Genomic DNA, 22,017 nt, shown 5'->3' on the forward strand with positions numbered 1-22,017 from the left:
TTGCATAGTGTTTGTATTTTGCCTCTAATCACAGCAGTAAGACAACAGGGTTTCTGCTAGTGCTACATAATCAAGGTGGAGTAATAAACAAGTGGCATCGTGAGCAGCCACTCTCAGGCATCTGAGGATTTGTTTCATATGACTCTTCTGTTATACCTTTTATCTCTTATTCCCTTGATTTTCCTTTCTTGTATTATCTCTTCCTGCTTTCTTTCTTTTTGTCCTCACCTATCTTCTCTTCTTTACCTTTCTTGATACCTTTCTCTGTATTCATCCTCCTAACTCTATCAAATTCAGATGCTCACAGGCCCTGCTCTTGCTACCCTTGCTGCCATTGAACAGATACTCCCTTGAGAGATGTTTCTTTGTTTCTTCACAAGGAATTATTTGAATTCAGCGATCATGAAGACAACTTGTATGTTCAGTGTATAAAAATTACAGTAAGTGAACACTAAAGAGAAAGGAGATCTCTCGAGCGGAAATACTGTCCTGCTTCATAGACAGAGCATGTAGAAATGCACCCAGCCTAGTGGTTCATTTTCATCTTTTGATCCCTTTCACCTTTGATATGGGTGCTATGGAGATGATTTGGGTTATTTAACTGCTGGCATAAACAAAGAATTCTCCCTATATGAAAGTGGAGGGAAACAGTTTTGTCATTCTTCAGCTATACATGTCTAGCCTGGAAGTGACAAGTAGGTAGATTTTCCTCCTCACTGAAACTCAAGTGGATTTTAGGATCGATAATACAAATATTTCCAGACATGCTATTGTTCACAACTGGAGTTGGCATAAAACAAGGGAATTTGTACTTCCATTTGTGTGTGAAGCACAATTTAGACTTGAGGGAGGATTTTATTAGTAATACCTGCAGGATAGATTATGCCAAAGTGATGATTTGTTTCTGTCAGATTACTACTAATGCTTCTCTTTCAGTGACTTTGAATTGGTACAGAAATGGCGAGTCTACTACAAGCTATTTTATACCTATGATCAGTTAATGATGCTGTCTTCCAGTTCCTTTCCAGGTGCAGATTAGGATGCTATTTTAAAATGATAAATCCTTTATCAGCTTAAGTGATGTTTACGTGAAATGTCCTTTTCTACAACCTCTGTCTGTATGCCTGAATGACCTGAGGTGTTCAGGATAGAAGCCCTATAACAACTTCTGGGCCAGCTAAAAGAGGTATTCTTCAGAATATGTCCTCAACAGGAGAGCATTCTTCCTCTTTGAGATCATTATTGTTTTCCCCTCACTTTTGCTGCAGAGCTCATTTGCCATCTCATAACTTTTTTACTCAACAAGATGAAGTTATAGATGACAGGAAGATCTTGGGCTTGGGAAGGATTTGTTTGTCATCTGTTAAGGCCCAGTTTTGAAAGGTATTGCTCTAAAATCTTTGTTTTATTCTGAAAAGTAAGGAGCGTACCCTGCTACTAAATATCTTAAAAGACCAGGTGTACTTTCTTGTTTTTGAGGACTCTGTTTCCATTTCTTTATATCCCTCAATGTGTAGATAATACCTGTGGTAGAGAGTTATTAGCAGAATGTAACAGACCATCATCAACAATTACTTCTTTTTCAATAGCACTGTCTTGGAAACGTCTTCAGTCCTGAAGAGCATTGAGAGTGCCTGATATGTGTGTGTAGGAATGAAAAAGGCAGCACAAAGCTGATATATTGACACATTTACCTAGAAATAAAGAACTAGAACATTTCAACTGAAACTTGGAAAAAAGCTTTTATGTCATCAGCAGTGTTCATCAATACATAAAACTGTAACAAAGAGGACACTCCTAATGCATGTGTCTGAATCCTCAGCTGGTTAAACTGTGACGGTGCCAATGAGTTTAGCAGTGCTCAGTCAGTGTGTGCCTGAAGGGTCTGGGAATCCATGAGCAAAATGATTCCATCGATCGTGGGAAATTGTCTCTAATCAATGCCTATTTGGTTGCACGAAAGAAAACAAAACAGAGGCCTGAAATATGCTGAGTAAATTTAAAATGCTGCTCAGGACTTCACCTATGTCTGATATCATCTCCAAGAAAGAACAAAAAAACACTTTCAGCTTCAATTGTGCTTACTGTAGAGCATGAGCAAACAGAGTCTGACCATTTTACTTAATATTCAAACTTTTCTTTAAAAAAAATGTTGCACAAAGTAATATATTTCAAGGTATTATTCAGTACAATGTTCAAAAGCTTGTTTGGATAGTTACTCAAGTAAACACTGAAGTACTCAGAATCAAAGGAAATACACACTAGAGCTACATGGCATTATTTAAATAGCTCAGAGGGGCTTTATTTAAAAGAGAGTGAGTCACTGTTGAATTTTAAAGAAACATGCTATTTAAGTCACCAGTGCTTAGAGGGGCCTCTATCATTAGCATTTTGCTTCCTGACACTAATTTATAGCGCAGTGTAGTATTGCATCAAATCATTGTCAAACAGATAATGCCAATGCTCCATTCAGAGTTTTCACATCAGCTGCAAAATGACAGATAAGACTGCTTTTGCCTATATAAAGCAATGCATCTGTTAGAGTCCTAAATGACTTTTTGCATGGGGTGTTCCTCAATCAAGAAAACTGAGGCAAGCTGTGGATATGTGTTGAAATGATTGAATCTTCACATACTGAAATATGTAGAAGGAGAGAGTAAAACTATTCATTAACTAGTGAAATGAAAACCATTTCATGTAGGCTATTGTGATTCAGCAGTATTCACCAAAATATATTCTACCCTCATTTAAAAGTAGGGCTAACAAACCAGACATTTTCAGATGCAACTCCACAAAGAAGAACACTGAACACTACATAGCTGGAGTCAAAGCCACACAACCTATGTAGAGAGGCATTTGAACCTTCTGCTTTCAGTTATCTTACCAGTTAATTTCATAGGGACTAGGAAGTAGGAAGGCCATAAATAAATCGAGCAAATCTTACCTTAAGGTCCCAGGAACTATTATGACATATGCTACACAGCCTTTTTGCAGGAGTCCAAAATACAGGGCTAATTTATCCTCTCCTCATTCTCAAATGACTCTGTATCCCAGGTGAGATAAGGACTGTATATTTCCGCTACAAGAGCTGCTACTATGATATTTCTAGCCATGACTGCACACCAAAAGGTCTCAGTCATGCTACCTCAGCCTGGAGAATAGAGCAGATGTTCCAAAGTTTCTCTTACCTTTCTTATATCTTAGCCCTGGATTTCACGCAGTAATTTCTCCACTGTAGTTGTTTATCTCTTCCAGAACATGTCTTTAAATGGCCCAAACCATACATAGTCCATTTTCCAAGCTTACATATACTAACCCTTTAAACACACACATCTCCCTCCACCTACCTGTAGAAAAGCAAGTTTGATTTCCTTTAAAGCAGGTAATAAACTGTTCTGAGCCACCAGCAAAGTGTTAAAAACAGCCCTAAATACTGTCTCTCCCACATGTATGTACTAAGCAAGTCTTAAAAATCCTGCCAATGTTTTTCTACCTGCCCTTTAAATTTCTCCCAAATCTTCACCAGTGCAGCCAGCGCTCCTCCTCTCCAATTCTCCCACTGTTGGTTGTAGATGCCCCAGTGGTTCCCGCCCTCAGCTGCTTCTTTTGGAGGTCCCCAACCCACCTTCAACATTCCTCAGTTGCTTCAGCAGCAAATTCTGCACTGTTCCAGCCTGTAACATGTTATGGGAAAAATCAAGAGGAACCTGGCATCCTCCTATAGATCAAGCTGTGACCTGGACACAAACAGCAGAGCTGTTCAGGCAGTGAGATGGGAACCTCTGAAAGAAAAGTGAGGTCAGAAAACACCATTGCAATCCCAAGGTAAGGCTCTCTGCTTGGAGATTAGAGGCTTAGTTCATATGCATCCCTCTTTATCTATTTTTGCAGTGACAGTGAGAGGCAGAAGAAGGGAATTAGGCAGCTAAAGTGGTTTTTAACTGCCAGTTGGCTATTCTCCCTGTGATGATGTAGGACTCATTTAGGTTTCTTCTACCACATTCTCAACAGACAGAAGCTGGTAGGTGCCCAGTACAAGACAAAAGTACTCTCCCGAAACAATACAAGACAGATTATCATCTTCTAAATGAGTTAGGATTGCTGAAAGTAACTATTCATTTAAGCAAAAGGACTAAGCAGTACTTTCAATCTGTTACCCAGGCAGGTAGATATGGTCACTCAACAGGAAAGAATCATCACCAGCAAATGTTAGCTATATTCAAGATACGTTGGATGTTTGTGGTACTGTGCATAATTCCTCCATACAGATGTGAACAGCACAATATTAGACAACAGAAAAAAAGGGCACATTGATTTCTGCACCTTATCATAGACATTTATCTACAGCAACTCACAAATCTCATTGAGATTAAAGCTTAATAGCCTGGTGTGGCAGTAATGCTGTATTCCACCTGGATTTACTAGATGATGAAGTATTTCCTAAATAATTAAAAATAAACTGTGGCTGTCAAAACAAATGAACTACTCATTTGTTTTTTAATGTATTAATTTGTCCTCTTAAGAAGTTTGTTTACCACTGTGTGATTGCAGAACTGGGCATTGCTCTGTATACATATGCAGAAGTGATAGGACTGACAGCTTTCACTCAGGAGTGGGGATCCCTTGCTCTAGTGAGCCAACACTCATCCTCAGGTGAACCATAGAATTTTTATTGTATAAATCACTATTACTTTGTTTTATCTTACTCAACTTAGACAAAGATGCTCACACATCCACCTAAGAATCAGGTGCCATTTGGGAACATTTTGTCTCCCTCTCAAGTGCTACACTGGTAGAGTAATAGCAGCTTGAGGGACCAAGCGCCTGCCTTGCACAGGCATCAGAAAAAGCATTCAGGTGTCCAGGCTCACCTGCTGTTAAATGCCATTCCTTGTCTCCTATGAGGAAAACATGATAAGTAACGTAGATTTTTCCACTGGACTGGATTCAGCCCTGGACCACCAGTGGCTATAATAAGTGTTTACATCAGACAGTCCCAAACTGTGCCATAATGAAATATTTTGGAAACAGGTGTCTACCATCACACTGTGTGCTCTGTTTTCTGCAAGGAACAGCTGGTTTCCCCCTTATCTGTTCTCTCTCTTTTTCCCTCTTATGACTGACTAAATCTGTTTCATTACAATTCAAACAAGAGCTATTTTGATCCACAAAATAAGAAAAATATGCTTGGATCAGCCTAGAAGCTGCCATTCATGGTTTAAAAATATCACAGTCTAAATATTATATCATACATCAGCACGTCATATCTCAGCATCAAAATCTTGAGATGAGTTTTTTCAGAAGCCTGAATTGAAATTTCTCCAAAACCCCCAGCCTTTTTTCCTCAGGAAATTTTTCAAACACTCCCTCTAATTCTGAATCTGATTGAAATCTATTTAAAGCACTGAAAAAACAAGTGAACCGAAAATTTTCAGGCTTGAACTAGCTTGAGCAATCTTAGCTTTTAAAACTTGTTCAAGGTCTGACTACTGCTATGTTGCATTATTAGGAAAGCCCCAGGAAGACACTGAGTTTCCAGACCAATGGGAATCCCCGTCAGAATAAACCTCTGCCACTGTTACGCACACCGTGCCGAGGGGCTCCAAGATGCAGGCCATGCAACTCCCCTTACCCAGATATCAAATTTTGACTGGTTGAAAGCCACATTCATGAATAAGTGAATAGGTTTAAAGCCATGACCATCAAGCTATGATCAAATGTTTTTAGAATTTGTGTGTGTATTATGAGCATGAGGATTTCAGATGTAAATGTGAGAGATTCAAATTCCCTATGCCTCGGGAAGAGAAGTTGCCTGAGAGATGAAACAGGGCTGTTATTTGTCATGGAGCTTTCAGTCCTGTAAAGAAGATGGAGTACAAGAAAAACGGGGGGAGTTTTGTGGAAAGCTGAAGCTGGCTCATATTCCTCACATGTACGCCCATTGAGAAAGATACTGATCGGGAGTTTCTGCCACAGCATATTCTATTGGGACATATTTCTTACAGTACAACTGCCAATTTTGTCTTCATTTATATGCAGCTTGAACAATTTCTTTGACACATTTTGAATGATGATAAAAGAACGCTACGCTTCTCCTCCAAACTAATTTTTAAAAACTTTTTACTTACCAGACTTTGTCAGGGCATGGGTTATAGGTTCATATCACAATTTTCACAACCGAAGGGCTGAGGTACTCTTGGTGATCTGGGTGGTCATACAGTACACTAAGACTAACACTCCATCAGGTCCATTGCCTGGCAAAACAAGGGAAAACACAACTTTCCCAAGCCGTAGAATAACAGTCACAGACTTCATAAAAATCATTGGTTCTGCAGTTTCTGCAGGGAGTGCACTGATTTGCTCATAGAAACATGAAACTGAATATAGAAGAGGTTGTAACCTCATGACACTGAGCTCAAGACTGGGGTATCACCTCTTGTACGGAGTTGTATCAGCAGCCTGTCAGTTATGCCAGCATGGATTGCTTTCCTACCAGAGCCTGGTGGAACCATTCTGTCTTGTATAAAATAAACACTGATTGGAAAAGGCAGAAAATTATGTTCTAGCCTGGTGAAAAGAACAATGATTTTTGATGTCAGACAATAGCAGAGGAGAGATTCCAGCCTGAGTCTCTTGTACCCCACAAGTGCCCCATCTGTCAGACTTTTATATTAGCTTTACACTAAAAGAACTTTACAATTCTGGTTTTATTTCACTGGCAAAAAAAGGGGGATGTTATTTGAAATCCTGAAGTTTTATAGAATAGGCAAATAATTTACTGGTGACTTTTAGTTTTTTAAATTAGCTCTTGCGTGCTTGGAGAACTAATCAGGAGATTACCAAAGAATGTGGATCAGAAGAACTAATGCTTAAGAAGTTACATTATAGAAATGACTGGCACCATTCTTGAGCTGTAGCAGTGACCACCTTTTAGCCATTGCTCATCTCAGTGCAATAAATCCCAGTGGAAGGTGAAAAGTGAAAGTGCTGCACAAAACAAGACCAGAGATTACTGTAAGGTAAAAGATGTCACTGAGAAATCATCATGTCCCCCAAAATAAGTTAATTTCTACAGATGCTGTTTAAGGGGACCATCAACTACAAATTGCATGAAAGTGCTTAGATGGCTTTGTACTGAGACAATGGCATAAAAGCAAGGGGTAAGCTTCTTACATGACATAATGTCATTAGGGCAGGTAACAATTCACATGAGGTGAAGGTTTGGCTCAATGGGCATTGTTCTTATTTAAAAAACCAAAATCTAGCCATAATGATACAACAAGATATTATTTGTTGGTTTCATAGCCTTGCTAGAAAAGAATTTTGATGCATGCAGAAAAAAAAAATTTGACTCTTCAGAGGAAGTCATTATCATTTTGACTGATTTGTCTGCATTTATTAATGAATCAGTTCCCAAATGGATCATTCAGAGTTTTTTAATCTAATATGCTACAAAAATTTAGATTGAGAGATTACTGAATGGTTTGAGTCCTTCATTTTTCCCTAAATAATTTAGTCTTGGTGTCTTTTTGGACAAGCTTGATACTGTGATTAATTAAACTTCAAATATTGGGAAATGACTGAAGAATATTTTATGAAACTCAGTGAAAGGTATTAGGTCTGAAAGATTTTGATAAATTGCTGCTAAAACATTCCATCATTATAATGAATTGATACTCTTGAATGCCCTGATTACAATGATGTTTAATTTGTGTACAGTGTTAGTGTTGGTTTGAATTTTCCCCTAAACTTAAATTTACTTAAAATACTGATTGATTGATACAAATTGTTTAGCTGCATTAACTGAGCACATGTATTCAAGCCTAAATTTTTGAATTATTTACATTATTAAGACAGCTTCCCCATCATTTTGATCCAAGTATCATAGCTGAACTGTGCAAATTAAATTACACTGTAAAGAGTTCCCTGCCTACTGTTATACAAATACAGTCTAGACAATAGCAAAATGCAGTCCTGCTAGTGTACTACAAAAAAAGAAAATGAAGGAACAGTGAAGAAGGGATGCAGCAGTTTGATTTTTTTTTTTTTAGGTGAAGAAAGAGTTGAGGAGGAGTTTTCTATTTTTTAACAACAGTGTCTACCCCTTTTACCTTTTTTTTTCCATCTTCAAGCCTGTCTCCCAAAATTCTGGTGACAAATAAATGTCACCATAGACTATATCACTATTGTCCTTATCAGTCATGCTGAAGAGCACCCAGACAAGCCATGCGGGTGGTCTCATGTCCTTTAGCATGTATGATGTAGATCCTGTTGCAAACTAACACCTGACCTGAGCACACGTTTGTTTACCAAAGGAACTTCTGGTTCTTTCCAGAGCAAACTTTGATATGAACTGGCATTGTAATTAACTTGACAAACAGAAGACTAGGACATCCAGCCTCCTTCCAAGGTCAAAAGACATGAGCCAGTCTGCCACTCTGGAAATACTTGTATGAATTATAAAGAATTATATTTGTACTTGAATACTGAAAGTTGGTGTGGACTGGTAGAAGAACTGGAATTTCAGCTGACTTAGAACATTTGGTTACAGATATTTTTTAATAACTGTGACTGAAATTCAAGGCAGGTATCTGTTAAAATATATAAACACAAAACTCTCTTTTAATTTGCTCTAGTTTCGATTATAGCATTATACATTGCAGTGATTATCTGGTTTGCTGCCAGTTGATGACTTATAACACAATTAGGCATTGCAAAAAAAAAAAAAATTTAAGTCATTTTACAGTCCACTATCCAATAATGAGGTAGCAGAAAAAGAAAGGTTAAAAATCTAATAAACAAGCACTAAAGATGCAAAACATTAGAAAACAAAATAGAGTTAATATATTAAATATACAGGATAACATAACAGATCCAAGTAATAAAAAGCATTGGAAAAGAGAAACTTCATTATTATGAATCAGCAAAATTGAAAAACATCATGTTAAACTCAATGCCAAGGTAAGGCATTGCAAAGCAGGCCCCCATCCATCCATTTCACAAACCTAGAGAAGTTTCTGACATTTAAAATGCTTCAGAGCAAATGAGATGCAGTTTCCCTTTTCAACATAATGAAGGAAATAATAAATAAAGTAACGAGACCTTCCTATGGCATCTCTAGTTATATATACCTGAAGAAGAGAGGACAGAAGTTCAGCATAGTGAATAGAATGGATAGAACAAGAAGTCTTGTGTAAATAAGACCCTACAGTACAAAAATCCTGTACAATGGTTTGATCAACATTTCAGAAATACCCTGTCAGGAAGAAGGTAAATAAACATACTGGTAATATTTTGCTATTGGTCTAATCTTCCCTTGAGCCAGTATAATGTTTTGTATATCATTCCATCAAAAATGTCATTTTAATTCACCAGCTGCAATTGCATATGATTGCTTAATTAGAATAAGCTGTAAAAAAAAAAAAAAGAAAAATATTATGCTGCACTTGAAAAAAAAATTTGTGAGTTTGGCTTTAAAGTAATTTTGCTTGCTGAAATTGTGCTATTAAGCAAACAATGTTTATATGATGAGTTGAGGGTTTTTTTTAAAGGAACAAAAAGTGCCATGCTTAACAATATATAATTTATTTTAGCCATTATATAAATGGAAAAATGTCACACAACAAGTTGAGACCCCTTTAAAAGTATTCGGTGCAATGTGAGGCAATGTCAAGATAGCATGACCAATCTCACAGAACTACTTTTCAAGAACACAGCATGTTTGTAGTTCAGAGCAGCCCCTACAGTAACAATGCTAAACATTTTTCATATTTCATTCTTTACCACTTATGCAGAAATCTTCACACACATATTGTCTTACCTAGTCTAAAAGCCAGCCTTAACTCTGCTGCTATGAAATGCAAGTTCTTCATCATTTCTTAATATCAAGACAAAGTAATATTGCAGGTGAAAAATACTACTTGTATGTAAGATCTGACAACTAAAATGTATAACTGGGTCTGGAAAGATGGTTGGCTTTGTAACATTCAGCAATCTGTCCAAGTTCCAGGCACAAGCACATTGAAAAGACCCTGTAAGAATGATGGAAAGCAAAAAGACAGTATTTCATCAATACACTGTAAAGCTTTCTGAATTCCCTCTCCTGTCTTCCTCTAATTTCATCTTTCAGGGCTTTAAAAAAGTCTTGCTTCAGATTTATTCCAAAATAGCCAAAAAGAGAGGTTTGGGGTTGAAATAATAGATATTTCCTGCTTTGACTATTGTTAATTAGTGGGAAAAAATCTTGATTCAGAAAGAGGTTTAGACACCTAATACTATTTTCAGTATCTCAGACCAAAAATTGGAATCCCATTAATTAACAAGGATCTTAGGAATTAGTCACTGCAATGCTGAACTTACGTCCCCAGTACATGATTAGCCATTGCCCTACAATGAGATTTGGCTGTACAACCGTTCTCCTCTTACGTGTTTCTGTGGAAACATCACTTTCTCCAACCTTGCATGGTACAGTTTCATCAGGACATTACTCCTGCATTGATTCGAGCTACTCTGTTCCTCTGGGGTTAACGTTGCCAAGCACACATTTGGTGCTCAATAATTAATAACATTTCCGCATGGCAGTATGAGATTGCATTTGAAATATGGATTGTTGACAGCTCTCCATCTCCAGCACAGCAAATTACCTTTGCTTTTCATTGTATTAAAAAAACAAAAGATATCGTGAGATATCTTTTAGTTAGTTAAACTTTTTACTGAAAAAGGAGAGAGAAAAAAAATCTTATGTTTAAGAGTAAAAGCCAGTTTCTAATTGCTGGGATATTTTTTCCAGAGGACAGATTATCTGAAACAACTACCTTTCTCTATTGCAAGCACTTGTCTTTTGCGTAGTCTTTCTCAACTGGTGTAGTGTGGACATTTTAACAGAACCTGTGTATTACTACCCATATTCTACACACAGACCGTTTTTCAAGGATTTGACTAAGTCTTTGACCAAATTATACAGAAATGTGGGCTATGGCACATCTTTTAGATCTGGCCTGCCAACATCTCCAGATAAGAGATATACTACCATATGGAATGGACTGCTGGTCAAGGCATCCAAGACCCTCTGCACGGAAATTAAGAGAGAGCAGGGGCTGGAGGGACCATGAGCACACCTGGGTCTTACCCTAACATGAAGTCAGGACCACCAGGATACCAGCGCCTGGTTCTAAAGTGTAGGCATAGTCTAATAAAGTCCATATCTAAAGACTATCATCTCTTGTCAGTACAGGGGCCCACACCTTCACTGGAAAAAAACAACCAACCAACCAACTAGGGATCTACACAACAAAACCGGTTTCTACAGCACTGTAGTCGATAAGTATTGGTCTCATTCAGGATGATGATTCCCATATTCCCCCTTAAATTCCCATAGCATTCATTAATTTTGGTCTAAAGGGGGAGTTTTGTTGGAAGGTGAAGAAGGTAAGGAAAAGGTCTAACAGTCCTTCAAACCTGAGCAGTCACGCTGGTGTTTCCTGCCATGTATCACATGTACATCGAGTTCACTAACAGCCAAGGCAGTACAGACATGGTTTCTCTCAGCCCAGGAGTAATTTTCTTTCTCTCTACTGATCCCCTCTGGAGAGTGCAGAGCAGTGCTGTGTAGATAGAGTGATGTGACAAAGTATTTGGCAAAGGGACAAGCACCGCAGTGATTGAATTACTGGGAATTACTTCTCAAATTTCCTGTCACTGATCAACATTTATAAAACATATTAGTATGTATCATTAAGCATTTTTCTTAAGACAACTCACACCCGTGCAAAAAAAGACACAGCCCACACCACATCCAAAGACCCCAAAGAAACACTAAAATTTACCCAAAATCTTTTCAATCCTTCAACAGAATTTAGTAGCTGCCTTTCTGCACAGAACCAAAGTCTTCTCTCTCTTTTCTAACCAATATATAGTCCTGGAATTGACAATGAGAAAAGAAATGTATTCTTGCACATACTGCTCACACTGTAGTGTTTTATGCCTCCTCCATATACCAGCTGAAACAGCAAATTAGTTTTCACATTAGCATTTTTTGTGACAACTGCAAAGAAATATTTGAGGGGTTTTTCTCTCCTCAGATTAAATCTTTTAAAGCAGTCCTTTGTTTTAACAGCCAGGAAGGGGACATTTTTCTAATGCAAGACATTCTGAGGCAAAATCATGTCCTTTGTTTGCTCTGAAAGCAGAAACCCCTTTTTAAGCAGAACTTCTCGTTTGCCTTTCCAGAATGGTCACCCAAAGAACTTTGCAGCTTCCATGCACTGGTTAGATGCACTTTCCACACTAGGAGGATCGATTCGAGTTTGGTCACTGTTTTCATAATTACATATATATTTAGCACTGAATGAATGGCAGTGCAGCAGTTACTATGGTTCAAGGCTTTGAGGCATTCTGTGACAATATACTATTTCTGATGGTGTAATTTGTTCTTGAGTGGATGGAAAAACTTGAAAGGTTCATAGTAGTCTCTCCGCTGACTTTCACAGCAGTGAAATTTATGCTAATGACTGGGGAATGGGCAATTTTGGGGGTTTCTTTATCTGGGTCACATGCATCCTAACCAGGGTTCTTCAGGATGGAGTTAACAAGGACACTTACCTTTTGTTTCCTTCTGTTGGCTATTTTTTAGTATCCAGCTTATTGTAAGCGTTTAGATCCTCCAAATTCCTTCTCTTAGTCTTGACTTTTTCTCCTTCTGTCTTGTTGGGCACAGAGTATCTCTTTTGGTTATTGGGTCTAAATGTAACTGTGTTTCCTTCCTGCTCTTCCTAAACTCTACTTTCTTTGATGTCTAACACCTTCACCCCAACTTTATTTACTTTTCTTTCCCGTGAAGTTTCAACACATTCTTTTCTCTTTTCTCTTTTTCTCTGGCTACTGCAATTGAATTTGTATGATCCAGTTTGACTTCCTTTGTATTTTTCAGTGAATTTATCTACTCTCTAAGCCCCTCCACTTTTTATTCTGCTCTAGGAATCGACTTCCATTTAATATGTATGTGTCCTGCACGAGCTTCATGCCTGTCTGGGGGCACTGCATATACCGCACTCTGGATTGCCTTAAAACCTTGGTAGCCAGTCTGCAAAGCTCCTGTTGTTCCTCCTCTCAGTAAGGTTATAATTTATAAATGAAAGGACTCTGCACTGAGCACACCTCATTTTTCTGTCTCCGGTTCACTCTCAGATTCACTAAGCTTCTTCCCCGGTTGTTTATGCAATATACACTGCCTCTGAGGATCTACTACAACTGCATCCAAAGTTTAGCCTCACTTTGTGTGTACTCAGATTATTTCTCGTTTACAGGATTGTTCTCTTGAAGGTACCTTTTGCTATTGAAATCATAATGGACAAGCAATAAATAAGTCTTTTATTCTGTAATGTTAGCAGTGTTAAAATGTACAAGCTTCCCCACAGAAGTGTGTTAAATACCCACAATGGAGCTCATAGCATGTGGGAATGGGATATCACAAACTCTTTGAGAAGACATCTGCAGGCATTTTGCCCAAATTTTATTGAAGCATTTAAATAGGTATTTCAACACCTAGCACAAGAATTTGTACAATTAGGGTGAAATCCACCACTGGGAAGAGAGCCAGCATAAGACCTCTTCAATGCTTACATCCCAATTAAGTGCCTAGAGAGTAAACGAAGACCAGGTCTTATCCTGGTATCCTATCCAGGGATTAATTAGATCCTCAAGTATTCAACTGTTTATCCAAGTGCATTTTTCATCCAAGTGCAAGGTATGGTATTTAAAACATTCATAGTACTGCACTGGGTGCTAGGATTGGGGCTGATTTCACTTGATTTTATGTCTACCTCTCAGCAAGCCATCTAGCCTCCTTGTATTGCTAATGGAGAGAGGAAGGCCCATTCACGACATGAACTGTGAGCCTACCTAAATTTTATCCAAGCACTCAACTACACTTGGTGCTTGCTTTGACAAGCAGAGGAGCAAGTCTTACAGAGATAGAGGGTCAGAGAAAAACATTGTTAGGATTGAGAACGTGGCCACCAGCTGATTTTTCACTGATCCTTAATTTAAGTGTTGTTTCCCTTAAATTGTTTAGCCAAACATTGTGATCTAACTCCAAAAAATATTAAAGACAAAAGGTTAGCATGTTATTTATTCTCTAGAATTTTTTAGCTCGTCCCATGTATAAAAAAAAAGAAAATGATGAGCACCTCTCCTGCATAGCCCTGTTTGCTGTAGCACAGATCTGGGGTTTTATGCAGTTATTCCACCGCTCCCACGGCTGCTTTGCACTGTACCCCACCACTGCCACGGTAGCGTTCATGTGCATGGCCCTTTGCACAGCAGCTGTCACAGAAAGCTGAGCACACAATCACTTCTTTCTGTTTGCTCCTGTTGTTGTCGTGATTTATTAGGTACAAAGGCAGGAGACTGGCCCCGCACAAGTCGGAAATAGAGTGTTTCACCCCAAAAGGGAGTATGGGGAATGGTGGGAGAGCTACAATGACCAGGTAAGCAAACAGCAAGTGGCCGTAGGGCAGTGTGATATGTGTGTAAACAAGAGGAGCAGCCCTGGGACAATGCCAGGCCAGATCCTTTGTCTGTAATTCCTGTGCATCCCATATAGTATGTTTAGAAAAGAAAAAGAAAAAAGAAAACACGTGGCCACTGCTGATTTCTATGTTCCATCTGACCGCCAAAAAAAACCTGCACCGTGTTCATTCGAGTGATTCGAACCACGTGTCCTGTGTGATGTTGTCGTAATCGGGTGCTTTGGGGAGGAGAAACCTTACACCTGACTCATTAAGCCAGTAGAGCAGATGAAGAGAGACAGCATTCAAACTCGGAGTGAGCAGCTCCAGAACTCCTCTGGAATGGTGGTCCTGCTACATATTAGGGTCACATTAGGTCTAATCAAAAGAGCTTTTAAAAAGAGCAGAGAAAACCTGGTTGATGAATATGTTTTCAATATGAAAATGTTGGTTCTTCTCAATCAAAACATCTTGGGGGGAAGTGCTGAGTTTTACAGTGGTTTTAAGGAAAGGTTTCAAACTCACTTTAAATAGAGTTTAGAACATCTTTTTCATAACTTTCTCCATTTAATTTAATTCATAGATTTATTTTCAATTTTGTTTTGGCCATTAGATATTGAATGACATTATACACCAATGTTACAATTTTAATGAGTATCAAATACTACATTTTTTCAGTGTTACCAGGATGAGCTGTTTCAATATGGCCATTTTGATGTTTTTGTATTGAAATATTTCAAACTATTTAATTCTGTGAAATACTTGGAGATTTCAGCTATTCATCTCATTTTGAGTCCAGTCAGATTTCCAAATGTTGAACTCTCCCATAGGACAGAAAATCCATTTCTCCAGACATCTCCATTAATAAATTAATAAGCCGCATGTGTCACCGATGGTTATAAATCTTTCAGGAAACAATACTCTTAATAAGCATTGTATCGTGTTACATTCTACTACAAGTTAGAAGCATTTTGTTTACACTTTATTAAAAGATCTACTCATTCCTTATCGACCCAAGTTATTTATAAACTTCTTTAGAGCACAGTATGACCAAATTATACCTTTACTTTTCCCAAGTGTTACATCACAGGTGAATTTTATCATTGCAGGAGGGTATTCAGTGAAACACTTGCACAGTGTTATGTTCCCCCTGGGTATAACAATATTCACTCATGTACAAAAGGCTATCAACTATAACACCACATAGCACACACCTGGGGGACTCCTGCTGTTTAAGTAACATCAGGAAAATTCATCGCTGACTGTTGTACGACATGTATACACGCCTGTTATTTTTTGTCAGCTGGGTTTCTGTTTCTTGTCTGTGTGTTGTCTGGATTTTTTTTTTTTTCCCACATTGCATTGCCTTCAGTGATATTTATTCTTCATTTAAAAGCCATCTGGAGTCACTATATAAGAGAATTCTGAAGAGCAGAAAAGTACATGTAAATGTCAAAAAACTGTATTTTGTTGTACAGTGTTCAGCTCTGTTTTGCCTGGCCATATATAAACACTTGAAAAACTTCTTTTTTATATCTTCACAGTGAAGAATCTGTTTGCATTCCAGACTGTAATCGATCTGAGTCAAGTAGAGAGGAGAAAAAGGTTCCTGTTAAAGAGGATGCCCTAACAGTCAAAAAGACTGGAAACTGTGTCAGTCTAATAGTTCCACAGCAAGACTGTCAACTGCAAGACCTACTCAAACAGTTAAGAACACCTGCTGCTTAACAGAGAGTGCAATTGCATTTGATGGCTGTGTTTTGTTGTCTCCAGCCACAGTGTCCTGGCCAGTGGTCCTTGTCAAATTCCATGAGCTAACTAGAGTTACCACTGAATAGCTTGGGAACCTCCCAGAGAGAACGTAGATGTTGCAGAAAGGCAAGTAGGTGCCATTCTCCTGTCTCAGTAAGTATCAGACCAGTGCTAGAAGTCACTGGGATGAAGTGCAGATGGAAAAAGACAGATGCAGGCGTCTGACCGTTTGTGAATAACAAAAACAATCTCATCATCTCACGGGACGAAGAGGTCCCGTGATACTGACCAAGTCCCACTTAAATCCTTACGGTCTAAAAATGCTATGCAATTTCATACTGGGCAGTATTGTTTAGCTTATGTTCTCAAATCCCTCCTGCAATATTATTTTTGTGTTCCAGCCCTAGTGTGGATATTTTTCACATCAGGACCTAACTATTTCTGTATATTAGTCTTACAAATGGCTTGGGATTTTTCAAGATGGAAAAATAACAGTAATGGGTACACTATGGGATGCTTTGTAAGGCTATTTCTGATTAAGAGAAGTTACTACATACTGCATCACCTGTGAGCATCGTTCACATATATCTGATAAAATCAATCATGGATGGGATGTTTTATAAGGCTTTCACAAAGCAGGCATCACAACATCTTTTTTTTTAATTTCTTGCATTGTATTTGCATTTTTGATTTGATTAAATGCAACAAATAAGAAACTGCTTAATAATTCACAAGAGTAATTTTTCTGCTGGTAAGTCCCATGTGCATAAATAACTCTGTAATTATTTATCAGGCATGCCAAACACCTGAAATTCCTCCAATTGTATGCTCTTTGCAGAGGATAGAATTCAAATCAACCCTTGACTCTGGAGATACAACTGGGAGAGTTAAATCTTTTTTTTTTCTTGTGCACTGCTTGTGCTCTTGATTTCAGGGTCAGGTAAGCTGATGGTTCCTGTTTTTCCCAGTTTCCATTTCATACCTTTAGCAGATTATCAGTGAAAAAAATGAGAAAACATGTTGACTAAGCAATGTTGAAAGCATCTTGAAGCTTTGTGCATTAGGAAGCAAAACTCACAGTTCAAGAGGTGGCATTGTCCTCTCTCCATCCTGTGAATAGGATGCTCCAGTGTAGCAGAGGTGTGCTGAGCGATGCTTGAAGTGACATTTTTCAGATGAGAAGCAAAACCCAGCACTAGCTGCCTTAATTAACAATTGCAATGAGGTCACAGTAATAGAAGAAAGAAGTTACGTCTGGTATCAAAATCACTTTTGCACTTTGGGTCATGATAATAGGCGTCCTAGAAATCTTTCATTCAGATACCAGACACTTCATTTCCTATTCTAACCAGGCATGCTGCTGAAACAGCTGCCAGCATTAGCATTGCTGGTGGCTGCACTGGGAGGTCATTGGCAAAGTTTCTGTCCATCAGCTTTCTCTCACTTTGTAGTTTCTTTCATCCTTATACATTAAAGTCATTCATATAAATGTCAGCTGTGATTTTCATGAGGATAGGAGGCATCGACAGATTACAGTTCATGGAGTAATATAAATAAATGCCCCTGCTGTTGTTAACAGAAAATAACTCTGCAAAATAATTGCAAAATATGTTGTTTACTTCTAGAACTCAGGACAGGACAAAATGAACTTTTGTCCTGTATCATTCCTCTTTTGTGTTTCATTGTTATTTATCTCCATAGAACAAGCAACATGGGAATAATTTAAGCTAAATGACTTGAATGATATATCACTAGCCGGTTATTTGTGTGTGGCAGAATTGGCTTTCACCCAGGGAGACAATTACGTAGGCATGTAGAGGTTTCCTTAAAAGCTAATTAAAATGAAAGGAATAGCAATGACATAAAACATTACAGTGGTAGAACTGACCTAGTTTAGACACCTTAAGGTTCTGCATTGAGTTTTAGCCAGTCCTCCAGCTTGTCCTGCAGTCCCAGGAGAAACTACGACTTCTTCATACAGGTGTATTGGAGTTCGCCACTTCAACCACTTAGTTCATTTCAGTGTTTTTAGCATGTTGCAAGGCACTTGCACTCTCCCAAGGATGAAGAATTTGGGTCACTGCAAGCAAAATGTATATTGATCTGAGACTGGCTTAAGTAAGTGACAAGACTAGAGAAACAAAATACACATGCACCTGTGCTTGCATGCATCACAGGCACACACAGAGATCACCCCTTATGAAGAGTCAGTTTTTAATTAAATCTACAGGTAGCACACAAATCTTTTTCAGGCCGAGTAATTATATCATTAAGTCTTTAATAAGGTTTCATCAGAGGACTCTAAAAGGACAACAGCTTCTTACTATTTATTTTGAATAACAAGAGTTCTCCTTGCCAGAAAGTTGTATGGACGAAGTTAAGTACAGAAGTTAATCCTGCTTACCATTGCCAGCTGCTTCTGTGGATAAGACAGAATGACTTCTCCCTTAAAGAGAGGAGAAGACTGTCCTTCAGAAACAGGCTTGGTCTGCACAGTGTTGGAGCAATAACTTAACTACATCAGCTTCTTAAAAAACAAGGTATTTCTTCAAGTTTGAACACAACACTCCGGCTATTGAAACATCTAAGCATAAGTTTGCTGCCAATTTTAGCTCAATAAAATTTAGACCAGTGTTCTGAAAGATGAATTTTCATGCATGGACTTTTAAATTAAAGAATTTTAAAACATTCCTTATTACAGTCATGTGAGGACAGGTTGCAAACAGATCATATAGGCCTCCATGAAGTTATTGTCCAGTATCTGCTTTCAGTTGTATCATTTGAAATCAGGAATCAGATACTGATATTGGTATGTGATAGAAAACAAAAATTCCCTTAAATATTTGTGTTAACCTCTATTAATTCCCCTTGTATTCCAGTTTCCATTGGTGAATAAAGCTATGTAGCTATGCACTCTAAGCTTTCTTAGAAAATAATAAATTCCATCATTTAAACTCTTTTTCCTATTTCATTTAAAGATATTAACAAGAGAATAAGTGACTTATTTTCAAATTACATATGCTTTCAGTAACTGTCCCAATATTAGACCTTAGGCACTCTTCATCAGAATTAACTTTAGCAACTTCAGGTAATGAATGAGAATGGCACTCTTGCTAAAATATGAGAGTTTTCAGCTGCTGTGACTGTCAATTCCTCTTCCCGTTTTTCATTTCTTCTGCATTTTGAAGGACCTCACAAAACGCATTTGCTTTAATAGCATCTGGCTGAAGAAACCCTGGTGGCAGAGCTATGCACCATCTCATAGATAATCATACCACAGAGCAAGAAATGTGGAAACCAAAACAAAGGACAAAGTGATCTATTCTAGACAGTAAGACAAAACGTGTAAGGGGAGGGGAACATTTTTCTTAACACCAAAGTGGATAAAAAGCTGTTAATATCCCTTATGAATACAGAACAAAGCCCTAAAGACAAAACTTAAGTGACTCTAAAAAGATTAAGTAAAGGAAGAAAATGAGAAACAATACTAATTGCTATTCTGTCAGCAAGTGGATAACCGTAGAGGAAATATTTGAAATATCAGAGACTTCAAAAGCTCTCTCATTTATACCACTTTCATTTCTTGAACATATAATATCATGGTAGGTCTAGCAGGCTGGGAAGAAGCCTCGCTATCAAAATCAAAGCAGCTTTTACTAAAGAGACTGGAGAAACTATTAGTATGACCCGTTCTAAGGAAATCCCTCTCGTGTAAAACTGAACATAATTAGCCTATACTGAAAGAAAAGAAAAAATGTGCCATGCAAAAGGTTTTCTTTTACATAAAAAAAAAAAAAGTATTTTGCTAACATTTTAGTTTGGAAATTATGTCAATGATTGATTGGAGTTTTCTCTTCTCCAGGTACAACCTATACTCTGCTCTCTCTACTCAGTGCAGTGTGCAGGTGGAAAAGCAGAGTGGAGTAGAGAAATGTGTATTCAGCCAAACTTGCAGTGGAATTCCTTTGAGAGGTCAAAAGTGTAATTCTGCTGTTCTCATCTGAGGGAGCCAAAATCTGTTTGCAAGAAAACTCTGAAATTTCACTAACCTAAAGTTTCCTATCATCAAAGGGTCATGGCAGAGCTGGGCATAATAAATATAAACAATTCCATCAGTAGACATCATAGCCTATGTTTCTGATCTATCTTTATTTCTATATTTTTAAATTGTGTGCATTATCGTGGTTTCCAGTTAAGTTGACAGAGTAGCAATATGCAGTTAGAGTAGAAACATAAAGTACTATCACTGGAATTTACCCGTAACCCAGCTTCATACCAATATATGAAAACAAGTGGTGCTCCTTTCACAGAGGTGGTACATGATTGCACACCTCAGTCCAGTGTTGACTTTGTAGTTAGTAGGTGCAGTATGATAAAGTGGATGATACATTTCTGAGATAACAATTCCAATTATTGCTGGGCAAACTACTAGGATTTTAACTACAGGGTTCATTCCTTACTGATAAATTGCTGCTTGCTTCCTATTCAGTTTTTTGTATCAAGGAATTTGCAATGAATAATGGTCAAGTCAAACAGCCACTAGGTCTCCTTTTGAGCCCTAGGATCTCCATGAGAGCCACAAATAGAGCTTGATTATTCTTGGGCACAGTGCAAAGGCAGTAAACGAGTGCATCAGCCAAGACTGACCCAAACCCAAACTGGGATTCAGAGGGGCTGGTGACAGCTGCTCCCCTGAAGATTTAACTGTCAGCTGCCCTTGCCCAGGGCTGGACACATCCCTGGATTTCATCCTTTTACTTTCCCCAGGCTCCTTAGCCTCCTTAATAATTGTCTCCTGAATGGTGACCAGGGAGGGACTGACATTTTCCCTTCACAACCTCTTACAATCTGACCTGCAGTCAACTGAAAATGTCTACATGCATTTAGTGCTCATGTACACACGTAAAGCCATAGGGTTTGAACATCTCTACTAAGCCAGTGCTTGAAGTCAGGAGGGGTGCTAGAATATACCTCTTTCTTCAGACAAGCATTTCCATTTGCATTGGCTAATCCTTCATGTTAATGGCATTTATTTCACCTCTGTGGCAGACAGGTCTGTCACAGATCCCTCTGAGCTCTGAACTCAGCAGGAGTTAAGAGACCCTGCCAGGGAGGACATCCAAGACTGGAACTAGGCCCTCTCTTTCTGCCAGATCAAAATGACAAGTGCCCGGTCACCCAGCCTCCTGGTCCAGCTCAAACTCAGCAGGAGCTGGGAGGAGGTCTCATGGTCATCGTACCAGAACTAGAGGCAAGATCTCGTCTGCCAAAGGATCCAAATCCTGCTCCTGCTGCTGGCACCAAGCTCCCACTGAGTTCAGGACTTAGTATGACCAAGGACCCAGGGCCCTCAATGAGCTCTCAACACCCTCCAAGTACACGTTCCAGTGAGAGGAGCGCACAGTCCTCAGAGGCAACAGTTTTCCTCTGGAAGACGCTCCTGTTCAGCTCAGAATCGCATCCACAGAGATGCAAAGAGTCAAAGTGATCAGTGCTACAGGTTAGTGTTTGCTTTTCCTGCTTGCTCTGATTGAGGTACAGCAAAAGGAGGGGATTGTCTGAACAGGAACATACAAGCCGCCAGCTGTTCTGCCTGGCATTTTGGGGGTAGGTGAATGACAGTTAACTTCTAAGATCCAGATAACATCCTGGTGATGACTGCAGCAAAGGGGTGAGCCCTTATATACTCATACAGATCATGTCCCAGTCTAGCCTGTCTTAAAATACCCACTGGTTTACATTGTGTTTGTCTACTGGA

The 22,017-nt window shown here is 38.6% G+C and overlaps 1 protein-coding gene across 5 annotated transcripts in view; it reads left to right on the top strand.

Annotated features, from left to right (window-relative positions):
- Nucleotides 1–22,017, top strand: part of GRM5 (glutamate metabotropic receptor 5) — a 279,374-nt gene that overhangs the window by 247,965 nt on the left and 9,392 nt on the right. For 2 of the 5 annotated variants that reach the window (XM_030042795.1, XM_030042794.1), the window contains 2 exons: nucleotides 14,391–14,486; nucleotides 16,052–16,213. The exons of 1 other annotated variant lie outside the window; for it this stretch is intronic. In XM_030042795.1, the coding sequence (XP_029898655.1) occupies nucleotides 14,391–14,486; nucleotides 16,052–16,213 (258 nt within the window). Of the gene's footprint in view, nucleotides 1–14,390; nucleotides 14,487–16,051; nucleotides 16,214–22,017 lie in introns of those variants that run through there. 2 more of the 5 variants (XM_030042799.1, XM_030042796.1) reach the window with 2 other exon arrangements.

Source organism: Aquila chrysaetos, chromosome 19 (assembly GCF_900496995.4).
Source record: "Aquila chrysaetos chrysaetos chromosome 19, bAquChr1.4, whole genome shotgun sequence".
NCBI classification, from domain to species: Eukaryota; Metazoa; Chordata; class Aves; order Accipitriformes; family Accipitridae; genus Aquila; species Aquila chrysaetos.